The following is a 22,008-nucleotide window of genomic DNA, read 5'->3' as shown; positions in this document are numbered from 1 at the left end:
TTATTTGCATGTCGAAAACACAATTAAGTCACTATACCGTATTTGTTGTTTTTTTTTTTTTTGGTTTGAGGGCGTATTCACAATTTTGACATGTCTGATATGCCTTATCTTTCTCTAACTTTGAGATTAACCAATAATATAGAAAACGACAGAAAAAAACCCACATTGTTAGCGATCATGAATAGCCCCCTGAACCTTATTATTAGTATAACAATTTAACGAGAAACAGGCGCCGCGACATTTTCACGCACAAAATTCCACTAAAAACGTCAATAAACTACAATTTACAAATGAGAAGACTCGATTCAGATCTTTTATTTGTACAATTTATCACAAAAATTCAAAGAACACAAGACTTAACATCACCACCTCACACATTATGCGTTAAGAGATCATTAGCTCTATTTTTTAGTGAAAAAATATCTGTGTTATCGGGATATATATATAAAAATATGAGGATCCTATTTTTGTAAGAAGCATTGTTTGCATACATTTTCGCAATTTGACGCTAACTATGAAATGAAATTCCAATTGCCACAAACATAAATAAAGCTAAAATTTCAAATGTTAAAATATTGCTATTGAAATATTAACTTTATGTTATGCTCCTTATGGCAGAATTCCAAAACTTGCTTAAAATGCATATGATGACTTTTCAACAAATATCAATCATTCATATATTGCTTCGTTTCATGTATTTAGTACATAGGTATATTACATTGAAGTCAGTGGCCCGGTAATGGGAGAGGCTGACTTTATAACGGTAAATTAATTTCATTAAAAGAAATTTCAACTTTATAGATAAGATACAAGATTCCAATTTCTATGTGTAAATAATAAAAATAGTATCTGCGTCGAATAAGAGTAGCAAGCAATTAGCATACAAAATATGTGACGAATATAACAATTGAAAGAATGAATAACTGTCGCATTGAACTAAGAAATATAACCAACCTCGAAAATACTCAGAACATATTCCAATGTTAAAAAATTTTCTCGAACGAATGACGTTTTTTTCTTTACATCACTTAATTATTTCCATCTGAAGCTTACGTGAGTGTTTTTGCAGATTTGTTACATTTCTATATGATTGAAATAGCCTGATTACAATTGCCAATTCTATCGTTTCCAAACAGGTACTATGTGTTAAGACGAAATTAAAAAAAAATAAAGCTCTATTTTTTGCGTACACAATTACAAAACTAACAATATTTTGATCGGTCTTAATTCTACAGATATTTGTATGGACTTTAAAACGCATAGATGTCGCTACTATCACACTTAAGACGCGTACAACTAATAAACATTGTTCTTATTAATGAATTTAATTAGATTATTGTTTCAATACTCACAAACCGATAATTGGTAAATGTCATAATTATCATTTGAAAATGAAATTTTGAAACGTACGTCTAAGTAGACACACGTTATATTACTTACAAATCATATCTTACTTATTCAATCATTTGAAAATTACGATACCGTACGACATAAGGAAGCGCAAAATGTACTATTAAAATAACACATAAATTACAAACAAAACGGCCCTTAGACATTCTGAACCGTAAAAAAATTAACGAATGAGATCAATAAGGGCCCATACAAAAACCTGTAGCCGTAAAATTAGAGGTGGCATTTTTTTTATACTGAATTAATCATGTCGTATAAACGAAACGTAGAACGAACGAAAATTAACCAAATTATGTAGAAACACTAGATTTTTAATAACAATATTCAGTTGTCGCATGCGGTTATAAAGTGTTTACAAATTAAGTACAAATATTTGAAAATGTGTTATTTAAAAAAAATTTTTGAACATCTTGACCCTCGCGATCGTTCTTTTATTTGTTACAACAAAAGTGATTCACTCTTGTTTTCAATACCCATCATTAAAATATTTGTACCTTATTCTGATCAATATCCGACTATTAGGAATTAATATTACGCGAACATCCTTTAAACTTTTAGTTAAGCAAATATAAATTGTACTTTTAGGTATTAATTAGTTGTGAAACACAACAGGTGTTTTATTCATGTTATTTGTAAATTGTTTATATCTAACCGACAGAATACGTGAAAACAACAGACATTTCTCATAATAAAATTAAAATAAACATTGTTATTATACGAGAAACAATAGTTCAAAATGTATGTGAATTCATGTAAATCAGAAATATAGCAGATATGTCAACGGGGGCGCTAGTTCTGCGTTTTAAATAGCAACAACAAATAGTTATGTCGAAATTGAGTGAAAGTCATGTTATTTGACAATAGTGCACCATAGGCAAATATAAAGAGACCTGTTACAGAATATGTACAGTCATAAAAGTAGCCATAAACAAGACTGTGTGAGTTATGCTTATTGTTGCCGGCTTAACATTTTAATTCACTTTTTTATCCGCAATATGGCGAGGTATATTATTTTTCTTGTCAAGCTATACCAAATAAACGTATTCATTTCTTTAGTTATCAAAATAGTCCTGACCAACCTTTGATATCCTATCGTAAAAATCAGAGATACAGTTATTCGGATGTATTTGTAACTAGAGTAAAAAAAAATTGTGTGTCGATTACAACGGTGAAATATGAACATAATTACATTATGTTGTTAAAAAGTAGTAGTTGTTGTAAATTAGTAGTAGTAGCTCACCCGTCGATGCAGACAGCAGTAATTATATGAGTGAGCGGCCAAATCAACTTTAGTCATAAACACATCCAATTCACTATCCCTGGTATAAACAGTATTAAATTTGTCCTGTGTAAGTAGTGATAATTAACGCATTGTTGACTTTATTGACACAACAAATTTAGGCAAAAACACACGTGATCACTGTTGGCGGTAAAGTTTATTTTGCTGTAGCAATAGTTTCCCGGGCGAGTAAACAAACTTTATACGAACGTTCAACCGTCGGTTGACTGTAGTAGCCCAATTCGGAGTGGTGTGGTAGTGGCGGCAGTAGTACCACTACTACTGTAGTAGTGCCTCTCACGCGTCGGAGCAGAGCTGCGCGGGAGTGTAGACGCTGGCGTTGGGGTCGAGCGGCGAGCGCAGCGCCTCGCTCGGCAGCAACGCGAGCAACTGCGCCTTCAGTTCCGAGATCTCTTTGTCTTTGTGCGCTATTACGCCTGGAGATAAAGAAGAGTATAATTTTTATTACCTTAACAAACAAAAAACTTATTTATACTAATATTATAAAGCTGAAGAGTTTGTTTGTTTGTTTGAACGCGCTAATCTCAGGATTTACTTGTTCGAATTGAAAAATTCTTTTTGCGTTGAATAGACCATTTATCGAGGAAGACTTAAGGCTATAAAACATCACACTGCAACTATAAGGAGCAAAAAAATAATAGAAAATGTGAAAAAAATGGGGAAAATGATTCATCCTTGAAGGCTCCAATGATGCCCAAAATAAGTATTCCACGCGGCCGAAGTCACGGGCACAGCTAGTGTACAATATAATCATTCATGCATCAGTAAGGTAAAAAAAATGCAAGTTGACGAATGTAAATGTTAAGTATCAGACCTTACAGCGATGTCACTTCTAGGAACACACAAGAGTACACACAATAAGACAATTTGCAAAATCCATTTTTTTCATGAAAAAAAAAAAAGTATAAAATGCTATATATGCAAAACGGATTTATTCGAAAGTAATCGTACCGTGTGGTTCCCGGCACTATTACAAAAAAGAATAGGACCACTCCATCTCTTTCCCATGGATGTCGTAAAAGGCGACTAAGGGATAGGCTTATAAACTTAGGATTCCTCTTTTAGGCGATGGGCTAGCAACCTGTCACTATTTGAATCTCGGTTCTATCATTAAGCCAAATAGCTGAACGTGGCCATTCAGTCTTTTCAAGACTGTTGGCTCTGTCTACCCCGCAAGGGATATAGACGTGATCATATGTATGTATGTATGTAATCGTACCTTCCTGTATGTGTATCTGCCGCTTGGCGTCCCCCAGGGCGGACAGCAGGTCCAGCTTGACGCGCGTCTCGTCGGACAGAGACTGCTCCAGCTGCTGCGAGCGCTCCGTCAGCGCCTGCCACAGCCGCGGGGGCGCCTCCTCGCCCAGCGCCTCCGACCGCATCTGCGGGACGGGGAACGTTCACAAACCTCACTCGCTTTGCGGACAGCGAACGATAATTATTCACTGTTTATCGTATACCTAACAAGCAAAATATTTTTGAATTTGGAACATGGTGCGATCCAAACGAAAACAGAAAATAAAAATATTTTAAAAATAATTTGCGTACATCTGAATTTTTTCTTTTTTTTTTAAATTTGGATCAAGTTAAAATGCTTAAAATTATCGGGATTATTTCCCAAGCACTAGGCAAATTTTTTTTAAAATTTAGAACATGTTTAAACAAACGTAAAAAAAGAACGAAAAAAGTGCTCCTTTTGAAAGTTGTGTTTTCAAATAAAGAACATAATAACGAGGGCCACACTGAAAAGATCGGGAATAGAATATCCAGGATTAAATTTGACAAAAACCTCTTTAGTCAATGAAATGTAATATTATTCTTAACACAATTCCATTTTTGAAACTAAAAAAAAAAAGAGTAATTTTCATTTCAATTTGATATGTCGGCGAGGAAAATGGAGTTTACGCGGGAAAATTTTCGTGAGATAATTTTTTACAACTTTCGACGATGTTAAATTCGCGTTGGTATTCTGAGTTTCGTCGTGGTCATTCCTTTCTCACCAGTTCATTGGTCGGCCAAAGAGGACAAAAGAAAATAACGATGCTGTTCGCCAACTAAAATGGAAGATAGATATTTTGTTTTATTTTATTTTAGACTGCGACACCACTCTCATTACCTGCTCTAGTTCTCTCTGCAGCCGCATGGCGGAGTCTCTCGCTCTGGCCAGCTCCCTGCGGAGAGTGGAGGTCTCATTCTCGAGACCGGAACGACGGCTTCTACACCACTCGTTGTCGCATTCACCGCTAGAAAATAAATTTATTGTGTTAATTGAAGAGATAGAATAGATTTATTTTCAAAATTGGATACAAGGTATCACTTATTGACGTCACATCACTTAAAACTAATTATAACTACTACCGCTTCCAAAGCGCATGTGTAGAAGAATAATATAAGATAAATATATGCCAACCCCTAAAGGGTAAAGGAGTGATGCGGTATGTTATAATAATTAGCTGTTATATGCGCTTCGCCCACGTGAATTAGCGCCATCTATAAAAGAATGCAAATTTTTCGCAAATCACGCAAGAACTATTAGTTTTTACCTGGATCATAAGTAACCTATTTCCTTCTCCAGCCTCTTAATAATATAAACGCAAAATTTCAATAAGACTGGTTCAGTCGATACAAACAAACTTACTTAATAACTTTCTTTTTAATAGATGCGATTGCGGTCGATTGCTTACGACGTTTCAGTTATATCTGTATAGTTGTGCGTAATATGAACGTTTCCATATGAATTTATATAAGGGGTTAACCCTGTAATGTGATATGTAGTGTCATACATATTCTTCTTCTTATGCGTTACACTCTTGTCAGAGTGGTCGTGGTCGTACAGAAGGGTTAGTGGCTCGCTTCACAATCCTTCGCCACTCGTCGCGCATCGCTGCCTTTCTGGAGCATTCACAGAGAGGGTCACCTAGTGCTGATTTTATTTGATCTGTCCACCTCATGGGGGACCTGCCTCGAGGTCGGGTACCCTCAACTCGCCCCTGCACCACCAGTCGCTCAATGGATGCCTCGTTACGACGCGACACGTGCCCGAAGAAAGTGAGAATTCGAGCCTGCACTAAGGAAGATAAGGGACGCTTGATTCTGAGTTCCTGGAGAATGGACTGGTTGGTGCGAAAGTCTGTCCATACTACTTCAAGCATTCTTCTCCAGCACCACATCTCCAGGGCATCTATGCGTTTTCTCTCAGTGTCTCGTAGGGTCCACGTTTCCGCTGCGTAAAGGAAAATTGGGAAGATCAATGCACGTACAAGCCGTACTTTGGTCGCTTTTGTGATTTTCCGGCTCTTCCAGATCTTCCTCATCCTATCCATGGCAGATCTTGACATGGCCATGCGTCTCTTTATCTCCTCGTCGCATCCTCCATTGTTGGTGATCAACGCTCCCAGATATATGTATGAATGAGCAACCTCACAACCCGCAATACTAGTGACTTCTGGCTGGTTGTTATTGACACGGTCCACAATCATCACCTTAGTCTTCGACCGGTTGATCTTTAGCCCAAACTCCTTACTAACCGACTCCATTTTATGCAGGAATGTTTCGATATGTCCGGCACTAGTAGCAAACAAGGTGGTGTCGTCCGCATACCGCAAATTCGATATTTGCCGGCCTCCAATCGAAACACCGTCCTTCCAGTCTTCCAGGGTGATTCTCATTATTAATTCCGTGTAGATGTTGAACAGAAGCGGAGAGATAATACACCCTTGTCGCACTCCCGCAGCAGGATGGAAGAAGAAGTCATACATATACATCATACATATTAGAGAACGTCGGTAGTCGAATCGTTAAGGTGCCCGCTTAAAATGCGTGATGCGCAGAAAGGTACAGGTTAGAATCCCACCTATGTACATTAGTTTGAATACTAACCGGGTGAGGGAAAACATCGTGAGAAAACCTGCACATTCTGGCAACTGGATGTGTAACCGTGATCGATCCAATACGGGTAAGGCTTACCTGCAACGATTGCGTAGGTCAGATTGGAGTCGCTTCGTATAAAAATCTGGCTCACCCGATCTAAGGTCAAAGGCATACCTCGGGCTCCTCTCCAGAGTGGTGAGGATTCATACATACATATAATCACGTCTATATCCCTTGTGGGGTAGACAGAGCCAACAGTCTTGAAAAGACTGATCGGCCACGTTCAGCTATTTGGCTTAATGATAGAATTGAGATCTAAATAGTGACAGGTTGCTAGCCCATCGCCTAAAAGGAGAATCTCAAATTTATAAGCCTATCCCGGCACACGGCATATCGGGGCTTTAAGGAAGAAGTATATGTGCCGTGTGGTTCCCGGCACCAATACAAAAAAGAATAGGACCACTCCGTCTCTTTCCCACGGATGTCGTAAAAGGCGACTAAGGAATAGGCTTGGGTTTCATCTGCCTGCAACCTGTCACTATTTGAATCTCAATTCTATCATTAAGCCAAACAGCTGAACGTGGCCATTCAGTCTTTGTAAGACTGTTGGCTCTGTCTACCCCGCAAGGGATATAGACGTGACCATATGTATGTATGTATGTATATAGAAAGTGAAGCGGTTACCTGTGCCTCGTGTGCCGCAGTATCTGCGTGTCGGGCCGCCGGCGCTCCGCCGCGCGCCATACTGTCATCCTGCAAACGTTATACGTTATATAGCATCACCCGTTATTTATTATTGTAATTAAATTATAATCAATCATATGGAAAGTTAAAAGAAAATATATGGTCACGTCTATATCCCTTGCGGGGTAGGCAGAGCCAATAGTCTTGAAAAAACTGAATGGCCACGTTCAGCTATTTGGCTTAATGATAGAATTGAGATTTAAATAGTGACAGGTTGCTAGCCCATCGCCTAAAAAGGAATCCCAAGTTTGTAAGCCTATCCCTTAGTCGCCTTTAAGACATCCATGGGAAAGAGATGGAGTGGTCCTATTCTTTTCTGTATTGGTGCCGGGAACTACACGGTTGCCAAGAAAATACCGTCTAAATTTAATTAATTAATTTATCTTTTTTATGTTCATCTAGGAAAAATACAATAAACTGTATTAAATAATGTGGTTTTTTTATTTGTTTTAAAAAGCTTTATTCAATTATATTTTTGGGGGACGGCCATGTTTTACAGAATCATTATGCATCCCACAGTCATCACATCCCTTTTACTCGTATTCTTTCGGTTGAGGTAGTGTTGTGTGATGGAAATTTTGGTAGTGAAATGATATTATATAGGTAACTCGCTTGTGCTACAACATAATGTAGGCCGTTGCTGTGTTGGCTAACGCTATAAGAAAAATCTCAAGTTTATAAGCGTACCCCTTAGTCGCCTTTACGACAGCAATGTGACATTTGACGGCCTCTGTGGCGCAGTCGTACGCTTGTCTATGACACCGGGAGTCCCGGGTTCGAATTCCGGTCAGGGCATGATGCAAAACGAATTTTCTTTGATTGGTCTGGGTTATGAATCCTACTACTATTATAAAGGCGAAAGTTTGTATGGATGTATGGATGTTTGTTACTCTTTCACGCAAAAACTACTGAACCGATTACCATGAAATTTGGTATGTAGGTAGCTGAAGACCCAGAATAACACATAGGCTACTTTTTATCTCAGAGTTCCCGCGGGATTGATAGGGTTTCCATGCGGACGAAGTCGCGGGCGGCCTCTAGTGTTTATATATTTAAGTACTTATTATAAAATATACCTATAGTATCGTTGAATTAGTATCTCGTAACATAAGTCTCGAACTTACTTCGAGGCTAACTCAATCTGTGTAATTTGTCCCGTATATATTTATTGTTAAAGCACTAAATAAAACTAGGATCTTTGTAATGAACTCGAAAATATATAATAATTGATCTAACAAACCATCTTTTTTAAGTACATAATATGACAACCAAAAATCAAGATATTTTCAAATTATATTGTCATTATGCTTTTTTATAATTTTATACGTATCAATGAGGTTGCACTGAACATACCGCCCGCCAAGGACCTCGTTGCAGGTCCTTCTACTACCGCCCGCCATGAGGGGATGCCACAAATATCAAACACTTACCTATTTAAACAAAACTTAAAATAATAATAATTGCTTTAAATGCAATAAACAACTGAAGTTATGCATTATTTTTGAACTAGAACACACGAGTAATAACTTAAAACTTAATTATATAGGTACAACATAATACTAAGTTAACAAAACCATGAACTTCTATAACAGTGATTATTTTCATATTTAAATTAAAACAATATTATGTTGCTATCCAATTGGACCAAATAAAAGCCAACCTAACTTCGTACACTGCGCTACAGGCGCTCCAGGTGGGCCTCTCAAAATGCCTTCTTGTACTATTTCGCTCATCACATCTGCACCGAGAAGCAAGTCAATATTATTGGGGACTGAATACATGGGATCCGCAAGAGCAATATAATTTAGTTCGGGCCAATTAAACGGTCGTAATTTTTTATTAGGAATATATGATGTGATTTGCTTCAAAACAAAAGCCTTTACATAAATTTCTGTTTTCGGATTAAGCCGTGATTGAATTTTTAACTGTACCTGGTAATCAGAAACCATCGTTTTTTGATCACCTCCTAGACCCACTATAACGCGTTTTGTAGGTTCCTTACGTAGTTGTAATATATCAACTGCTTTTTCTGAAATAAACGATACTTGAGAACCCTGATCTATTAAACTTCGTACTACGTGATAGTTACCGGAATTCGACTCTACATGCACTTGAGCAGTAGCTAATAGTACGTCTTCAGCCACATGTCTAACATCGCTAATGAAAGGAGGTGCAATATCATTAGAATTAGTTGTAGTTTTACATGTTGTGGCATTTACACATGAGGTCTCAGGGGGGTGAAGAAGAGTATGATGTCTTTTTTTACATATCTTACAATTAAAAGTTACTCTGCATTGAGTTAAACAATGGTTTCCCCCTAAACAATTATAGCACATATTTCTACTATTTACAAAATTATGACGTATTTCATAGGACTCTTGAGCGAACTTTTTACAAAAACAAAGTTTGTGACTTTCACCACAAAATTCGCAAAACATCCTAAATACATGGAATGTTTTCATACTATTTACATTGCTTAACTTCACGCTATCTGTGCTTTGTTCTGACGTATCAAATGGTTGAATAAACTCCAGCGCCGTAAATCGACTTGTCAAAAATTCTTGAAATTGTTTGAACGTAGGCAATTCAGTTCGATTGTCAGCTACAGAATGAAGCTCCCATTGTTTTTTTGTCTCAGGGTCGAGCTTTGAACTCACTAGAAAAATAATAATACTATCCCATGTGCTTATGTTAACACCTAAGTTACTCAACGCAGCTAAACAATCAGATGTATTATTGGTAATTTCTTTGATTCCAGCCGAAGACTCGATCGTAAGATTTCGCTGGTTGAATAATCTCTGCAAAATACAGTTACATAAATACCTTTTATTGTTGTAACGTGATTCTAACGTAGTCCAGCAGTGGCTATAGTTTTCAGCAGTAATAGGCACATGTCTGACTAATTGTTCAGCTTCACCGCAAAGGTGAGCTTTCAAATAGTGTAATTTTTGAACACAATTCAGGTTATCATTTTTGTGAATCATGGACAGAAACAACTCCCGAAATGATGTCCATTCCGTGTACTCGCCTGAAAATTTTGGAATAGTAATTCTTGGCAACTTAACTGATGAAGCGGGATTACATCTTTGATTGCTATTTATATTTTTCTCATTTAATTGTCTGAGGGATTCCTTTAATTGACATTTATATTCTATATACTCGTCTTCACATTTCGAATACACATCCTCTTGTACATATGAACTTTGATCTAACTTATCATAATCCATACATAAGTTTTGATGTTTTTCTGTAAATTGTTTCCAATATTCTTCTAAACAATGCAATCTCGTTTCTAAAAAATATTCAGTCAACATCTCTTCAGTTGTGTTCTTAAATTTATTATGAGCGTTTATTATACGCGACAAAATATCTTTTTGTAATCGAATAATAGACTGCATTGTGGACTTTGCGTTGGGCAATATAACTACTTATTTACACCGGAACTATGTACATGCAATTTTCTATAGCAATATGAAAACACAGTACTCGCTATATTTGTCTTTTCAATATTGCTACAAAGTAATCCGACGCGATAGGACCAAATGTTAAAGCACTAAATAAAACTAGGATCTTTGTAATGAACTCGAAAATATATAATAATTGATCTAACAAACCATCTTTTTTAAGTACATAATATGACAACCAAAAATCAAGATATTTTCAAATTATATTGTCATTATGCTTTTTTATAATTTTATACGTATCAATGAGGTTGCACTGAACATTTATACATACATAAAATCACGCCTATTTCCCGGAGGGGTAGGCAGAGACTACCTCTTTCCACTTGCCACGATCTATATTTATATTTATGTGAAAGAGTCCTCTGAGAAAATGTTCTTTTTATGTATTACTAGCGACCCGCCCCGGCTTCGCACGGGTGCAAAATTATAAATGTTATTATACATAAAAACCTTCCTCTTGAATCACTCTACCTGTTACAAGAAACCGCATCAAAATCCGTTGCGTAATTTTAAAGATTTAAGCATACAGACAAACAGACAAAAATAGCGACTTTGTTTCATACTATGTAGTGATTCGACAGACTTTATGATGGTGAAAGATATAACACAATATGACGTCATCAACGCACTTGTGCTGCAGCGCCGCGTAGGCCTGCTTGAGGTGCGCGTGGTCGGCGCGGCGCGCGCGCTCCGCCGCCGCCGCGCTGGCCAGCGCGCGCCGCGCTTCTCCCTCGCCGCGCACAGCGCTCGCCAGCTCCGCTTTCAAGCGCTTCAGCTCCTCGGAGCATTCGCGGATTTCACGCTGGAAGTGTATAAAAAAAGTATTATTAATATATATATACGGCCAGCTCCGCCTTCACGCGCTTCAGCTCCTCGGAGCATTCGCGGATTTCACGCTGGAATGTTTAAAAAAAAGTATTATTTATATATATATATATACGGGACAAATTACACAGATTGAGTTAGCGCCTCGAAGTAAGTTCGGGACTTGTGTTACGAGATACTAACTCAACGATACTATATTTTATAATATAATAAATACTTATATAGATAAACATCCAAGACCCAGGCCAATTAGAAAAACGTTCTTTTCTCATCATTATTGAGTTTATATCGATCGTGGACGTAGAAAATGAAACTGGATGGAGGAAAAAGTGGAGCATCGTAATTGTAAGTCACAATCACAAGTACGCATGTGTGTCAGCTCCGCTTTAAAGCGCTTCAACTCTGCGGAGCATTCGCGGATTTCACGCTGGAAGTGTACAGAAATTATTGAGCTAGACATACATAGATATAGTCACGTCTATATCCCTTACGGGGTAGACAGAGCCAAGAGTCCCGAAAAGACTGAATGGCCACGTTCAGCTGCTCGGCTTAATGATGGAATTGAGATCCAAATAGTGACAGCTTGCTAACTCATCGCTCAAAAAAAGAATCCCAAGTTTGTAAGTTAGTCGCCTTTTACGACATCCATGGGAAAGAAATGGAGTGGTCCTATTCTTTTTTGTATTGGTGCCGGAAACCACACGGCACACTTTTTCTCTTTTTTTTTTTCTCTTTTTCTTTATTGTATTTTAATTTTAGCTGTTAGTTCTGTTAGTTTGGGTATTGAAATCCGAGAGAAAAAAAAAAAATTGAAATTAATAACCATTTAGCTATAAGTAGTTAAGTTAGCTTAAGCATTGATCTTAGTAAAGAGGAAATAAAACGAATTTGAAATATTGAAATAAAAAAATATAAGTAAACATATATACCTGTTCCCGTTCCCGCTCGCGTTCTCTCTCCCTCTCCCTCGTTTCTCTCTCCTTCTCTCTCTTGTCCTCTTTGTAACCGTTACACTCCTTACTTTTTACACTTTCTTTTGTAATTTCTACATCTTTAACTATTTGTTCTTTTGCTGTAAAAAATAACACACACGTTAGAACAGCGAACTTCGTTAACGAAATATATGAATTTAGTATAACCTGAGTGTGGCCTCGCAATCTTTTCAAGACTGTTGGCTCTGTCTACCCCGCAATGGATATAGACGTGACTATATTTATGGAAGTGTGTTTGTATTAAGATAGGTAGACAAGAACTTTATTTGGATCAATTCAACACATACAATCACATACAGACATACAAACAATATCTCTTTATTACACTACAATAAATTACAGCCAATTCACAATCACAATAATGTATAAAAACACAAGAGCAATAGGCGACCTTATCACTAAAAGCGATCTCTTCCAGGTAACCTGTAAATTGTGTATAAAACCAGAGAAAAGATAAACCACCACTCTGCAGAGGAGCCCGGGGTATGCCTTTGACCATGGATCCTGGATTGGGTGAGTCAGGTTTTAACACGAAGCAACTCCCGTCTGACCTTGGCCACCTTTGTAGGTAAACCTAACTCGTATTGGATCCATGATTACACATCCAGTAGCCTGAATGTGCCAGTTTCCTCACGATGTTTCCCCTCACCGTAAGAGCATCGGTTAGTATTCAAACTAATGTACATAACATTGAAAAGAGTCTTTGGTACATGGCTGAGGCGGGATTTGAACCTGTGCCTTTCTGCGCATCACGCATTTTAACCGGGCATCTTACCGATTCGACTACTGACGCTCGTTAGTTGAATCGGTAAGGTGACCGGTAACTTATAGCCTATTATACAGGGTGACATTTAAAACAACTGCATCCTTTTAAACATAGACTATACCCATGCTTCTGAGCCGTTTCAGTCTATTTTTATTTAAATTAAACGTCATCATTTTCACATTTAAAAAACCCTCAAAAACTACGTCACACGCTTTATTAAAGACCAATACTACAAAAATAATTTAAAACTAAACATGTAAATAAATGTCTGAAAAATAATTTTTTCTAGTATCAAGATCAAGTAAAGTACAGAGTTGTCGACATCGCTCAGCTGAATGAATTGTGTCGTTGACCTCTAAATCTTACGCGTCGCTTTTCCGCCGTCCGGGGTGATATGACGTATTTAGGATCGTGGATTTTGATACTGTTATTTATTTTCGTACTTTCTGAAATATGAACCGATATTTTTATTTTAACGTTTTTAAATATCCTTAAGATGAGTACACTTAACAGTTAAATTTATGCAGTTGAATTAAAAGTCACCCTGTATGTATACAAGCTGTGCCTGCGACTTCGTCCGCGTGGAATAGTTATTTTGGGCATCATTGAAGCCCTCAAGGATGAATAATTTTCCCCGTTTTTTTCACATTTTCCATTATTTCTTCGCTCTTAATAGTTGCAGCGTGATGTTATATAGCCTAAAGCCTTCCTCGGAAAATGGTCTATTCAACACAACGTATATTACATGTGCATACAGATTTTTAATAAGCTACCAAATAACATAAAATTTTTGGACAAAGAATTGACGGAATGGTTGAATGGAAAAAGATTTTATAGCATTAAAGAGTATATGGACGATAAACATTGAATTTAACTATCTACTTATGATTTACTTAAAATGTATTTAAAAAAAACAAATGTAATCCTGATTTTGAGTTATATATTTTTGTGAATAGAATAGAATAGAATAATTTATTTGCATGATTCACATATTTTTTACATATAAATCAACCTGCACGCAGGCGCGCAAATATTAATGATAGGAATAATTTTTTAATTCGAACCAGTAAGTAGTTCCTGAGATTAGCGCGTTCAAACAAACAAACTCTTTAGCTTTATAATATTAGTATACATACATACATAAAATCACGCCTCTTTCCCGGAGGGGTAGGTATAGTATAGATATAATTAAACTCACTTTGTTCTGTACTCTTATGACTATCGTTCTCCTTATCTTTGTCCTTGTTTTTACTGCGTCTCTTTTCTTCTCTTAACGTACTAGCCTCCTTCTTATCACACTTTGAATTTTTGGCACCACCTGTAATGTAAAAAAAAAGGAATCACCTAAGTACATTTTCAATATTGCTATAGCGGGAGCGATGATTCGTCTCGACCGCCACCAAAGGGAAGATCTTCCGCTAGGCTGGTGTTATGTTTGGGGAACCGTGCGACAGACGATGTTGAGTCGATTTTCGATCGTTTATGCTCCAATCCGTTAAAACCTTTGCTTGCACGATTTAGACCCTTCGCTGAGCTGAGCTGAGCGCGTCACATTCTTTGCAGTGACAGATGGCGTGTGAAGTGAGTGAAGTCGCAACAATTGTCAATAATTAAACGATTAATTTTTAACTACAAAAACATATAAAATAGAGCTTTTTTTGAAATCGATTGGTAATGTAATGAGTAGAAACTGATGAAGAAGAAAAAAGTAATTCTTAATATAGACTAATTTTTTATCTGCAAAAATGATATTAAACCTTCGTTTTTAGCAATAGGTTAGTAATCTAATGAGTAGAATAGAAACTGCCAATTTATCAAACCGAGAAACATATATTCCAAAGTTATTCCAGTGAGAAACATAAATACTTTAAAGCAAGACGCAATTTATTGTTGCATTAATTCAAGAATTTGTTTTTACGTTTAAGCTATCCCCTATACCTAGCGACCAGTGTTACAGGTTTCTTACAAAACCTATTTCACGCGCCAGTCTTTTACGGGAGTGAGTTTTTGGAGAATCTATAACTTGAGCTCGATTTTTTTTTTAATTCTAAGCCCTTCTGTTGTCTTTTATTTTTATGTGTCCTCCGTATGTAACCTTTTAGTATATTTTATACAAATAAGAATGTCGGAAAAGAATTGTTTTTTGTAAAACAATCATATTTTGGGGAGGCACAATTCCATAAGTACGAGAAACAATCTCAAAGACCGAGAAACCATCTCAACACAGCGAGAAACAATCACAAGTCGGTGAGAACCACTATCTACATACCTTTCCCGTGGTCGTGCCTGTCGGCGTCGTCCACCACGGCGGTGGCGCTGCCGTTGCTGAGCGCGTGACCGTTCATCGAGCTCTTGTGCGGCTGAGACACCGGCTTTTCTAACTTTTCTAACTGTAACTAAAAAAACATACGTACTTTAAATCAATTCTTTATCCCCTACGGGATACACATCTTGAAAAAAGCGGGAAGCGAATTTCCTTTGCGAATGCACATTTTGAAAGTGAAAGAAGATGTAGTGACAGGAATAGAAAAGGGAATGCTTAGATGGTTTGGTCATGTCGAGAGGATGAATGAAAACAGGTTGACTAAGCAAATATACAAAGGAAGTATGAATGGGACTGTTGGTTTGGGAAGGCCTAGACGAACGTAACTTGATCAAATCGGAGACGTCCTAGTAAAAAGGTCGGGTCAAGAGTACCCGAAACCGACGAGCTTGCATGAAGAGAGTAATGAATGTGGATGAAGCGAAAGAATTGTACAAGGATCGTTGATAAACATACAAGATGTTTTGACATTGAAATTTATTTTAAATACGATATTGTACTTCGATTAGGACAGCCTAATCGAAGTACAATATCGTATTTAAGCTCACAGCGATGATCACAAAATGTAATAGCCTTTAACCTGTGTTGCACAATAAATATATTTGATTTGACAGATGTGGTCTCTGCTATGTATGTTCCTCTATGTGCTCTCTCTGCTGTGTCTTGCTCTTTATGTATGTACGTGCATACCTACGTTTAATATATGTAGTTGTTTTACCTTAGTGGTGGCGTCCCCGTTGTGGTCGCGACATTTCTTCCGCACGTGCCCGTTGACGTGTCGCGTGTCGGCCGCGCCCTCCGCGTGCTCCGACGGTTTCTCGTCTTTGCGAGGCTGGTTCTGTTGATCATTCAATTTTCCAATTAATTTGTTAAAGTCACGTATATATTGTACAGACAAAAATTATAAGAACGTGTCTTTAAAACAAAATTTAATCAATGGCACTGTAAGTAAATACTTATGCACATGACATAAATCGATTGAAGATCGCTGGACAATACTAGCAGCGTTTTATAAATAAATAAATACATATGTATATGGGACAAATTACAAGTAAATTCGAAACTTGTGTTACGAGATACTAACTCAAAGGTACTTTATTTTATAATAAATACTTGTATAGAAGAATATCGAAGACCAATTAGAAAAAGTTAGTTTCTCAACATGCCCTGGCCGGGATTTGAACCCGGGACCTTCAGTGTCACAGACAAGCGCACTACCGCTGCACCACAGAGGCCGTCTTTTATACATAACAAATCTTTTTGACACAAGCTTAAGGCACAGTTAACTAACTTCCGCATATGTCATCATTATTCTATGTAATTTAATTTCACTTATTATAATTTCCAAATAAATATATATTTCTCATTTTAACAAGGAAAACTCAAATGGCTCACAAACAGGCCGGCACAACAAACCTGTTCTAAAGCGCTCTCGGGTATCGCGTCCCGCATGAGCTGGAAGTAGAACTCGTTCTCGGCGCGCACGCGGCGCTGCCGGCGCAGGCGCAGGCGCAGCGCCGCGTACGAGCGCGCGCCGAGCCCCAGCGACGCGGCGGGGAAGCCCACGCAGTGCGCCGCCAGCGGCCGGCACAGCGCCAGCGAGCCGCGCGAGCCGCGCAGCGCGCCCTCCACGTACACCACCAGGCAGCATATCGCCGCCGTGGGCAGGCACACGCCTTTGTCGGCGACTGTAAACGTTTTGGAGTAAGCATCGACCGCGCGGGAGGTCACCCATGCGATGGACCGACCAAATAAAGTCTGTGATTGGCGGTTCACTTAACGAGTGCAGCAGGATGACTTCCAGCAAGGAGAAATGGCGGGACATCGTGAGGCGCACATTGGCGCCCGCGTCCAACACTACATGATGACCACGACCACTCTGTCAAGAGTGACACGACTAAGAAGAAGAAGAAGATATACATACATACATAAAATCACGCCTTTTTCCCGGAGGGGCGGGCAGAGACTACGTCTTTCCACGATCTCTGCATACTTCCTTCGCTTCATCCACATTCATAACTCTTTTCATGCAAGCTCGGCGGTTTCGGGTACTTTTGACCTGACCCTTTACCAGGACGTCCTTAATAATATATATATATTAGCATATTATGTTCATATTTGCATACAGTTAATCATACTAGTGCCGTGTGGTTCCCGGCACCAATAGGAAATAAAATAGAACCGCTCCATCTCTTTCCCGTGGATGTCGTAAAAGGCGACTAAGAGATAGGCTTATAAACTTGAGATTCTTCTTTTAGGCGATGGGCTAGCAACCTGTCACTATTTAAATCTCAATTCTATCATTAAGCCTAACAGCTGAACGTGGCTTTGCAGTCTTTCAAGACTGCTGGCTATGTCTACCCCGCAAGGGATATAGACGTGACCATATGTATGTATTATTCATACTTACATGTATACCAGACATACTGCACCCACACATATGTGCTCGCGGCGAAAAATATATACTGCAGCGGTATGAAGAAGAAGCAGATTATGTCGGACATCAGCGCGATGAAAATGAAGAATAATGAGAACGCCTGCAAAGAGACAAATCACTTTTATGTTCTTCTTTTAACTCCTGAACAGGGTTTCGCATCGTCTCCGCGCGCATATGTAAAAGGTTAGCAACCTTTCACATATGACGCACCTTTATGATGAATAAAGATGGTCGAAGAGTTCGTGTATGTTTGTTTATGCTACATACGTACATACATATAATCACGTTAATATCCCTTGCGGGGTAGACAGAGCCAATAGTCTTGTAAAGGCTGATATGCCTCGTTCAGCTATTTGGCCTTAAGGTAGAATTGAGATTCAAATAGTGACAGGTTGCTAGCCCATCGCCTATAAGAAGAATCCCAATTTTATAAGCCTATACCTTAGTCGCCTTTTACGACATCCATGACAACAAGATGGAGCGGGCCTATTCTTTTTTGATTTATTGGCAAATAAAAAGGGCATGAGGTTTAAGGCCATGAATGGCAGATCAATCAATAACACGACGGATTTAATATGAACCGTGAATTTTTCCAAGAGATATACCTACACTAGCATAAGCTAATATTGTAACGTTTCAATTCAACACTAACAAAGCCTATTATTGATTATAATTTTATGTAGAACCAACTGTAGAAACATCAATAGCGGACATTAAGCTTATTAAGTCACAATTGTGAAAACCATTAATTGTAACGAGTTGTATAGGACACCTGCCGCGCGGTTAAGGCCATATGGGGTCAAATGAACATCACTTATTACAATTACACTTTCCATGTGCCGTGTGGTTCCCGGCACCAATACAAAAAGGAATAGGACCACTCCATCTCTTTCCCATGGATGTCGTGAAAGGCGACTAAGGGATAGGCTTAAAAACTTGGGATTCTTTTTTAGGCGATGGGCTAGCAACCTGTCACTAGTTGAATCTCAATTCTATCGTTAAGCCAAATAGCTGAACGTGGCCATTCAGTCTTTCCAAGACTGCTACCCCTACAGGCTCTGTCTACCCCGCAAGGGATATGGACGTGACCATATGTATGTATGTATGTACACTTTTCATCCTTAACTCCCGGTGCAAACATGCGAGGTCTATCTATATACATACAGTCTGTGAAATAAACAGCACAGCACGAAACGCGCGACGCCATTTTTATCGCTGTCCGTCATAATAAGAAGGAAAACCGACCGTTTTTCGCGCGATAAAAGCGTATGCCGTGCTACGGGAGCAGCTTTAGTGAGGCATGAGAATAAATAATTAAATATATACGGGACAAATTACACATATTGAGTTAGCCTCGAAGTAAGTTCGAGACTTGTGTTACGAGATACTAACTCAACGATAATATATTTTATAACTAGAGGCCGCCCGCGACTTCGTCCGCATGGAAACCCTATCAATCCCGCGGGAACTCTGGGATAAAAAGTAGCCTATGTGTTATTCTGGGTCTTCAGCTACCTACATACCAAATTTCATGGTAATCGGTTCAGTAGTTTTTGCGTGAAAGAGTAACAAACATCCATACATCCATACAAACTTTCGCCTTTATAATAGTAGTAGGATAAATACTTATACAGATTAACATTCAAGACCCAGGCCAATAAGAAAAAGTTCCTTTCTCATCATGCCCTGGCCGGGATTCGAACCCGGAACCTCCGGTGTCACAGACAAGCGTACTACCGCTGCGCTACAGAGGCCGGCGATTGAAGCTATCAGCTGTGAATGTATATATTTATACAGCTGTACGGAATACGCTAAGGAAATTCTCTTAACCCCCAGACCAAATAATAACAATATTCGTTATCATATCAAACAACAAATTGTCCAATAATTTTATTAGTACAATTGTTTCTAGGGCTCCATCGAAACCCATTATCAAAAGTTGCGCAATCAAATAGATAGGAATGATAACACCAATATTATATTTTTTTTCCCTCAATAATACTTTTTTAATGTCCCTACATTGTTCTTAATGACTGATTTCTTAATTAACTTATATTCTTATAATAAAAAGCAGTATAAATTATATAAGATTAGTAACTATTTGCAGTTTTATTCAGAGGAAACCATGGTGGCTATCACACTAGTTGAATGTTTCCTTGGCCGACTCCATCTCATTCCAATAGATGTTGTAAAAGGAGACTAAGTATAACCTTATTAACTTGGGATTCTTCTTTTAGGCGATGGGCTAGCAACCTGTCACTATTTGAATCTCAATTCCATCATTCAACGTAACAACTGAACTTGGCCTGTCAAGTCTATCTAGACTGTTGGTTTTGTCGACCCTGCCCCTTGCAGGGTAGACAAAGGGATAACTACCCTGCAAGGGATATAGTTGCTACTACATGTATGTATGTAAAATTCACAAATGAGAGAAAAACCAAACAAATAAATGAAAACATAACATTTCAAAAATTCCTCAATCATAAAACTGCACATTCACTACTCATAAGCAGTTTTATATTTAAGGATTGTGTGCTTTACTGTAATATGTTAAGATCCATTTTCGAACAGACTAACAAATATGTTTGATTGGGATACTTTTTCAAGAGGATTGCGAGTCTTTTCTATAGATTTTTATCAAAGGCGCTAATACACAATAATACTTACAAGTCCTTGATATTTGTACGAGTCATATACAGATCTCAGCAGCATCCAGAACGGCCAGAGGAACTCAAACCTGAATTCCAGCATGTAATCTGCCATCACTACAGTCGCCCAGAGCATGACGAACTTCAGGTAAAGCATGGAGCTGAAACAATTTGAGGTACATTCATTAATTTTTTGAGGTATATTTAAATAAAACTCGGTTGCAACTGAGTGACTGACAGAAAGCCCATACAAATGTGTCTAGAAGTTTAAATTTGGTTCATAGGTTCTTTTATATAGAACATGAAAATTAATCACTCGTTTGTGATATCAATGATACTTTTTTTAAAGTTTTGGTTTCAATAAATTAACAATTTTTGGGCCGAGGCCCTGTTTAGTACTCAACTTTAAATTCAAGTAAGAGATTAAAGTCTCTTGTCAGATTATCAAATTACTTGGTACACAGCAAAACAATACCAAAGTATTGCAGAAAAGAAAGTTCGTGGGAAATCCAGTTTGAACATGTGTTGCACAGTCAAGAGCGATAGACACGTGTAGAGAATGTTTCTTTTACGCTTTTTTTCGCTCATCATAAATGAATGGTGCTACGAAAGCCAGATGGTGTAGTACACCGCTACCCACACCGAATTTATATGACGAAGACCACAGTATGATGCTATTCTTGTACCCTGGCTGAAAACTGAACTAGCAACAGTTAAATTGGAAGAATAACAATAGAAACCGCAGCCACTCACTTTCCGTACATTCCTTCAGTGATTTTTGTGCGCTTTAGGGGGCGCCGCATCTTGCCAGTTTCGGCATTTCTTCTCTTCATATTTTTTCCTCCACGATGTAAATCACGATTACAGCCGTTTCGCACAGAACACTTATTTATAAAGAAACATCTAAAACAACAATACTCATCAAAATACAAGTGCCTTTTGTTGTCAATCAGCCTATTGAGAATTTACGAGGGAGATGAAATATCGGACAGAGCTTTTGCATTGCACTCGTAATAATGTTGCCATATAATTCATAAATAATATATAAACTACTATAAAAATATCTTAAAAAGTTTTAACTCCTAACCCAACCAAAGTCTTTCAATATTAATCCTAGAATGACAATGGTCAGTATTTTTCTCTAAAATTAAAAGGCGTAAATTCATTGTCCAGTCAGATTCATAAATATATTTTAAAATAATGATCAGAGTTATCTTTGAAAGAAAGAT

General features: G+C 38.0%; 1 protein-coding gene across 1 annotated transcript; it reads right to left on the bottom strand.

Moving 5' to 3' along the window:
• On the bottom strand, positions 1-21,784 carry LOC106134347 (macoilin). Its single transcript, XM_060948712.1, has 13 exons — positions 21,533-21,784; positions 20,799-20,940; positions 18,105-18,231; positions 17,111-17,382; positions 16,413-16,532; positions 15,641-15,767; positions 14,570-14,689; positions 12,543-12,685; positions 11,418-11,590; positions 7,265-7,333; positions 4,827-4,953; positions 3,930-4,092; positions 1-3,126 (listed from the first exon to the last, which is right to left on the bottom strand). Exons 1-13 carry the CDS (start codon positions 21,610-21,612, stop codon positions 2,987-2,989), a joined length of 1,803 nt encoding a protein of 600 aa, XP_060804695.1. The 5' UTR covers positions 21,613-21,784; the 3' UTR covers positions 1-2,986.
• Positions 21,785-22,008: the final 224 nt, after the last annotated feature.

Source organism: Amyelois transitella, chromosome 17, assembly GCF_032362555.1.
Source record: "Amyelois transitella isolate CPQ chromosome 17, ilAmyTran1.1, whole genome shotgun sequence".
Lineage (NCBI taxonomy): Eukaryota > Metazoa > Arthropoda > Insecta > Lepidoptera > Pyralidae > Amyelois > Amyelois transitella.
Note: the sequence above shows the minus strand (reverse complement) of the source record. Positions and strands in the feature narration are given on the sequence as shown.

Bases quoted from the DNA above. Each gene is read 5' to 3' on its own strand.
- LOC106134347 (XM_060948712.1), bottom strand. From the start codon at position 21,612: ATGAAGAGAAGAAATGCCGAAACTGGCAAGATGCGGCGCCCCCTAAAG. The intron at 16,533-17,110 runs GTTTGTTGTGCC...AATGATCAACAG, and splicing joins CCGAGAGCGCTTTAGAACAG to AACCAGCCTCGCAAAGACGA. The intron at 12,686-14,569 runs GTGAGTTTAATT...TATTTTTTACAG, and splicing joins TCATAAGAGTACAGAACAAA to CAAAAGAACAAATAGTTAAA.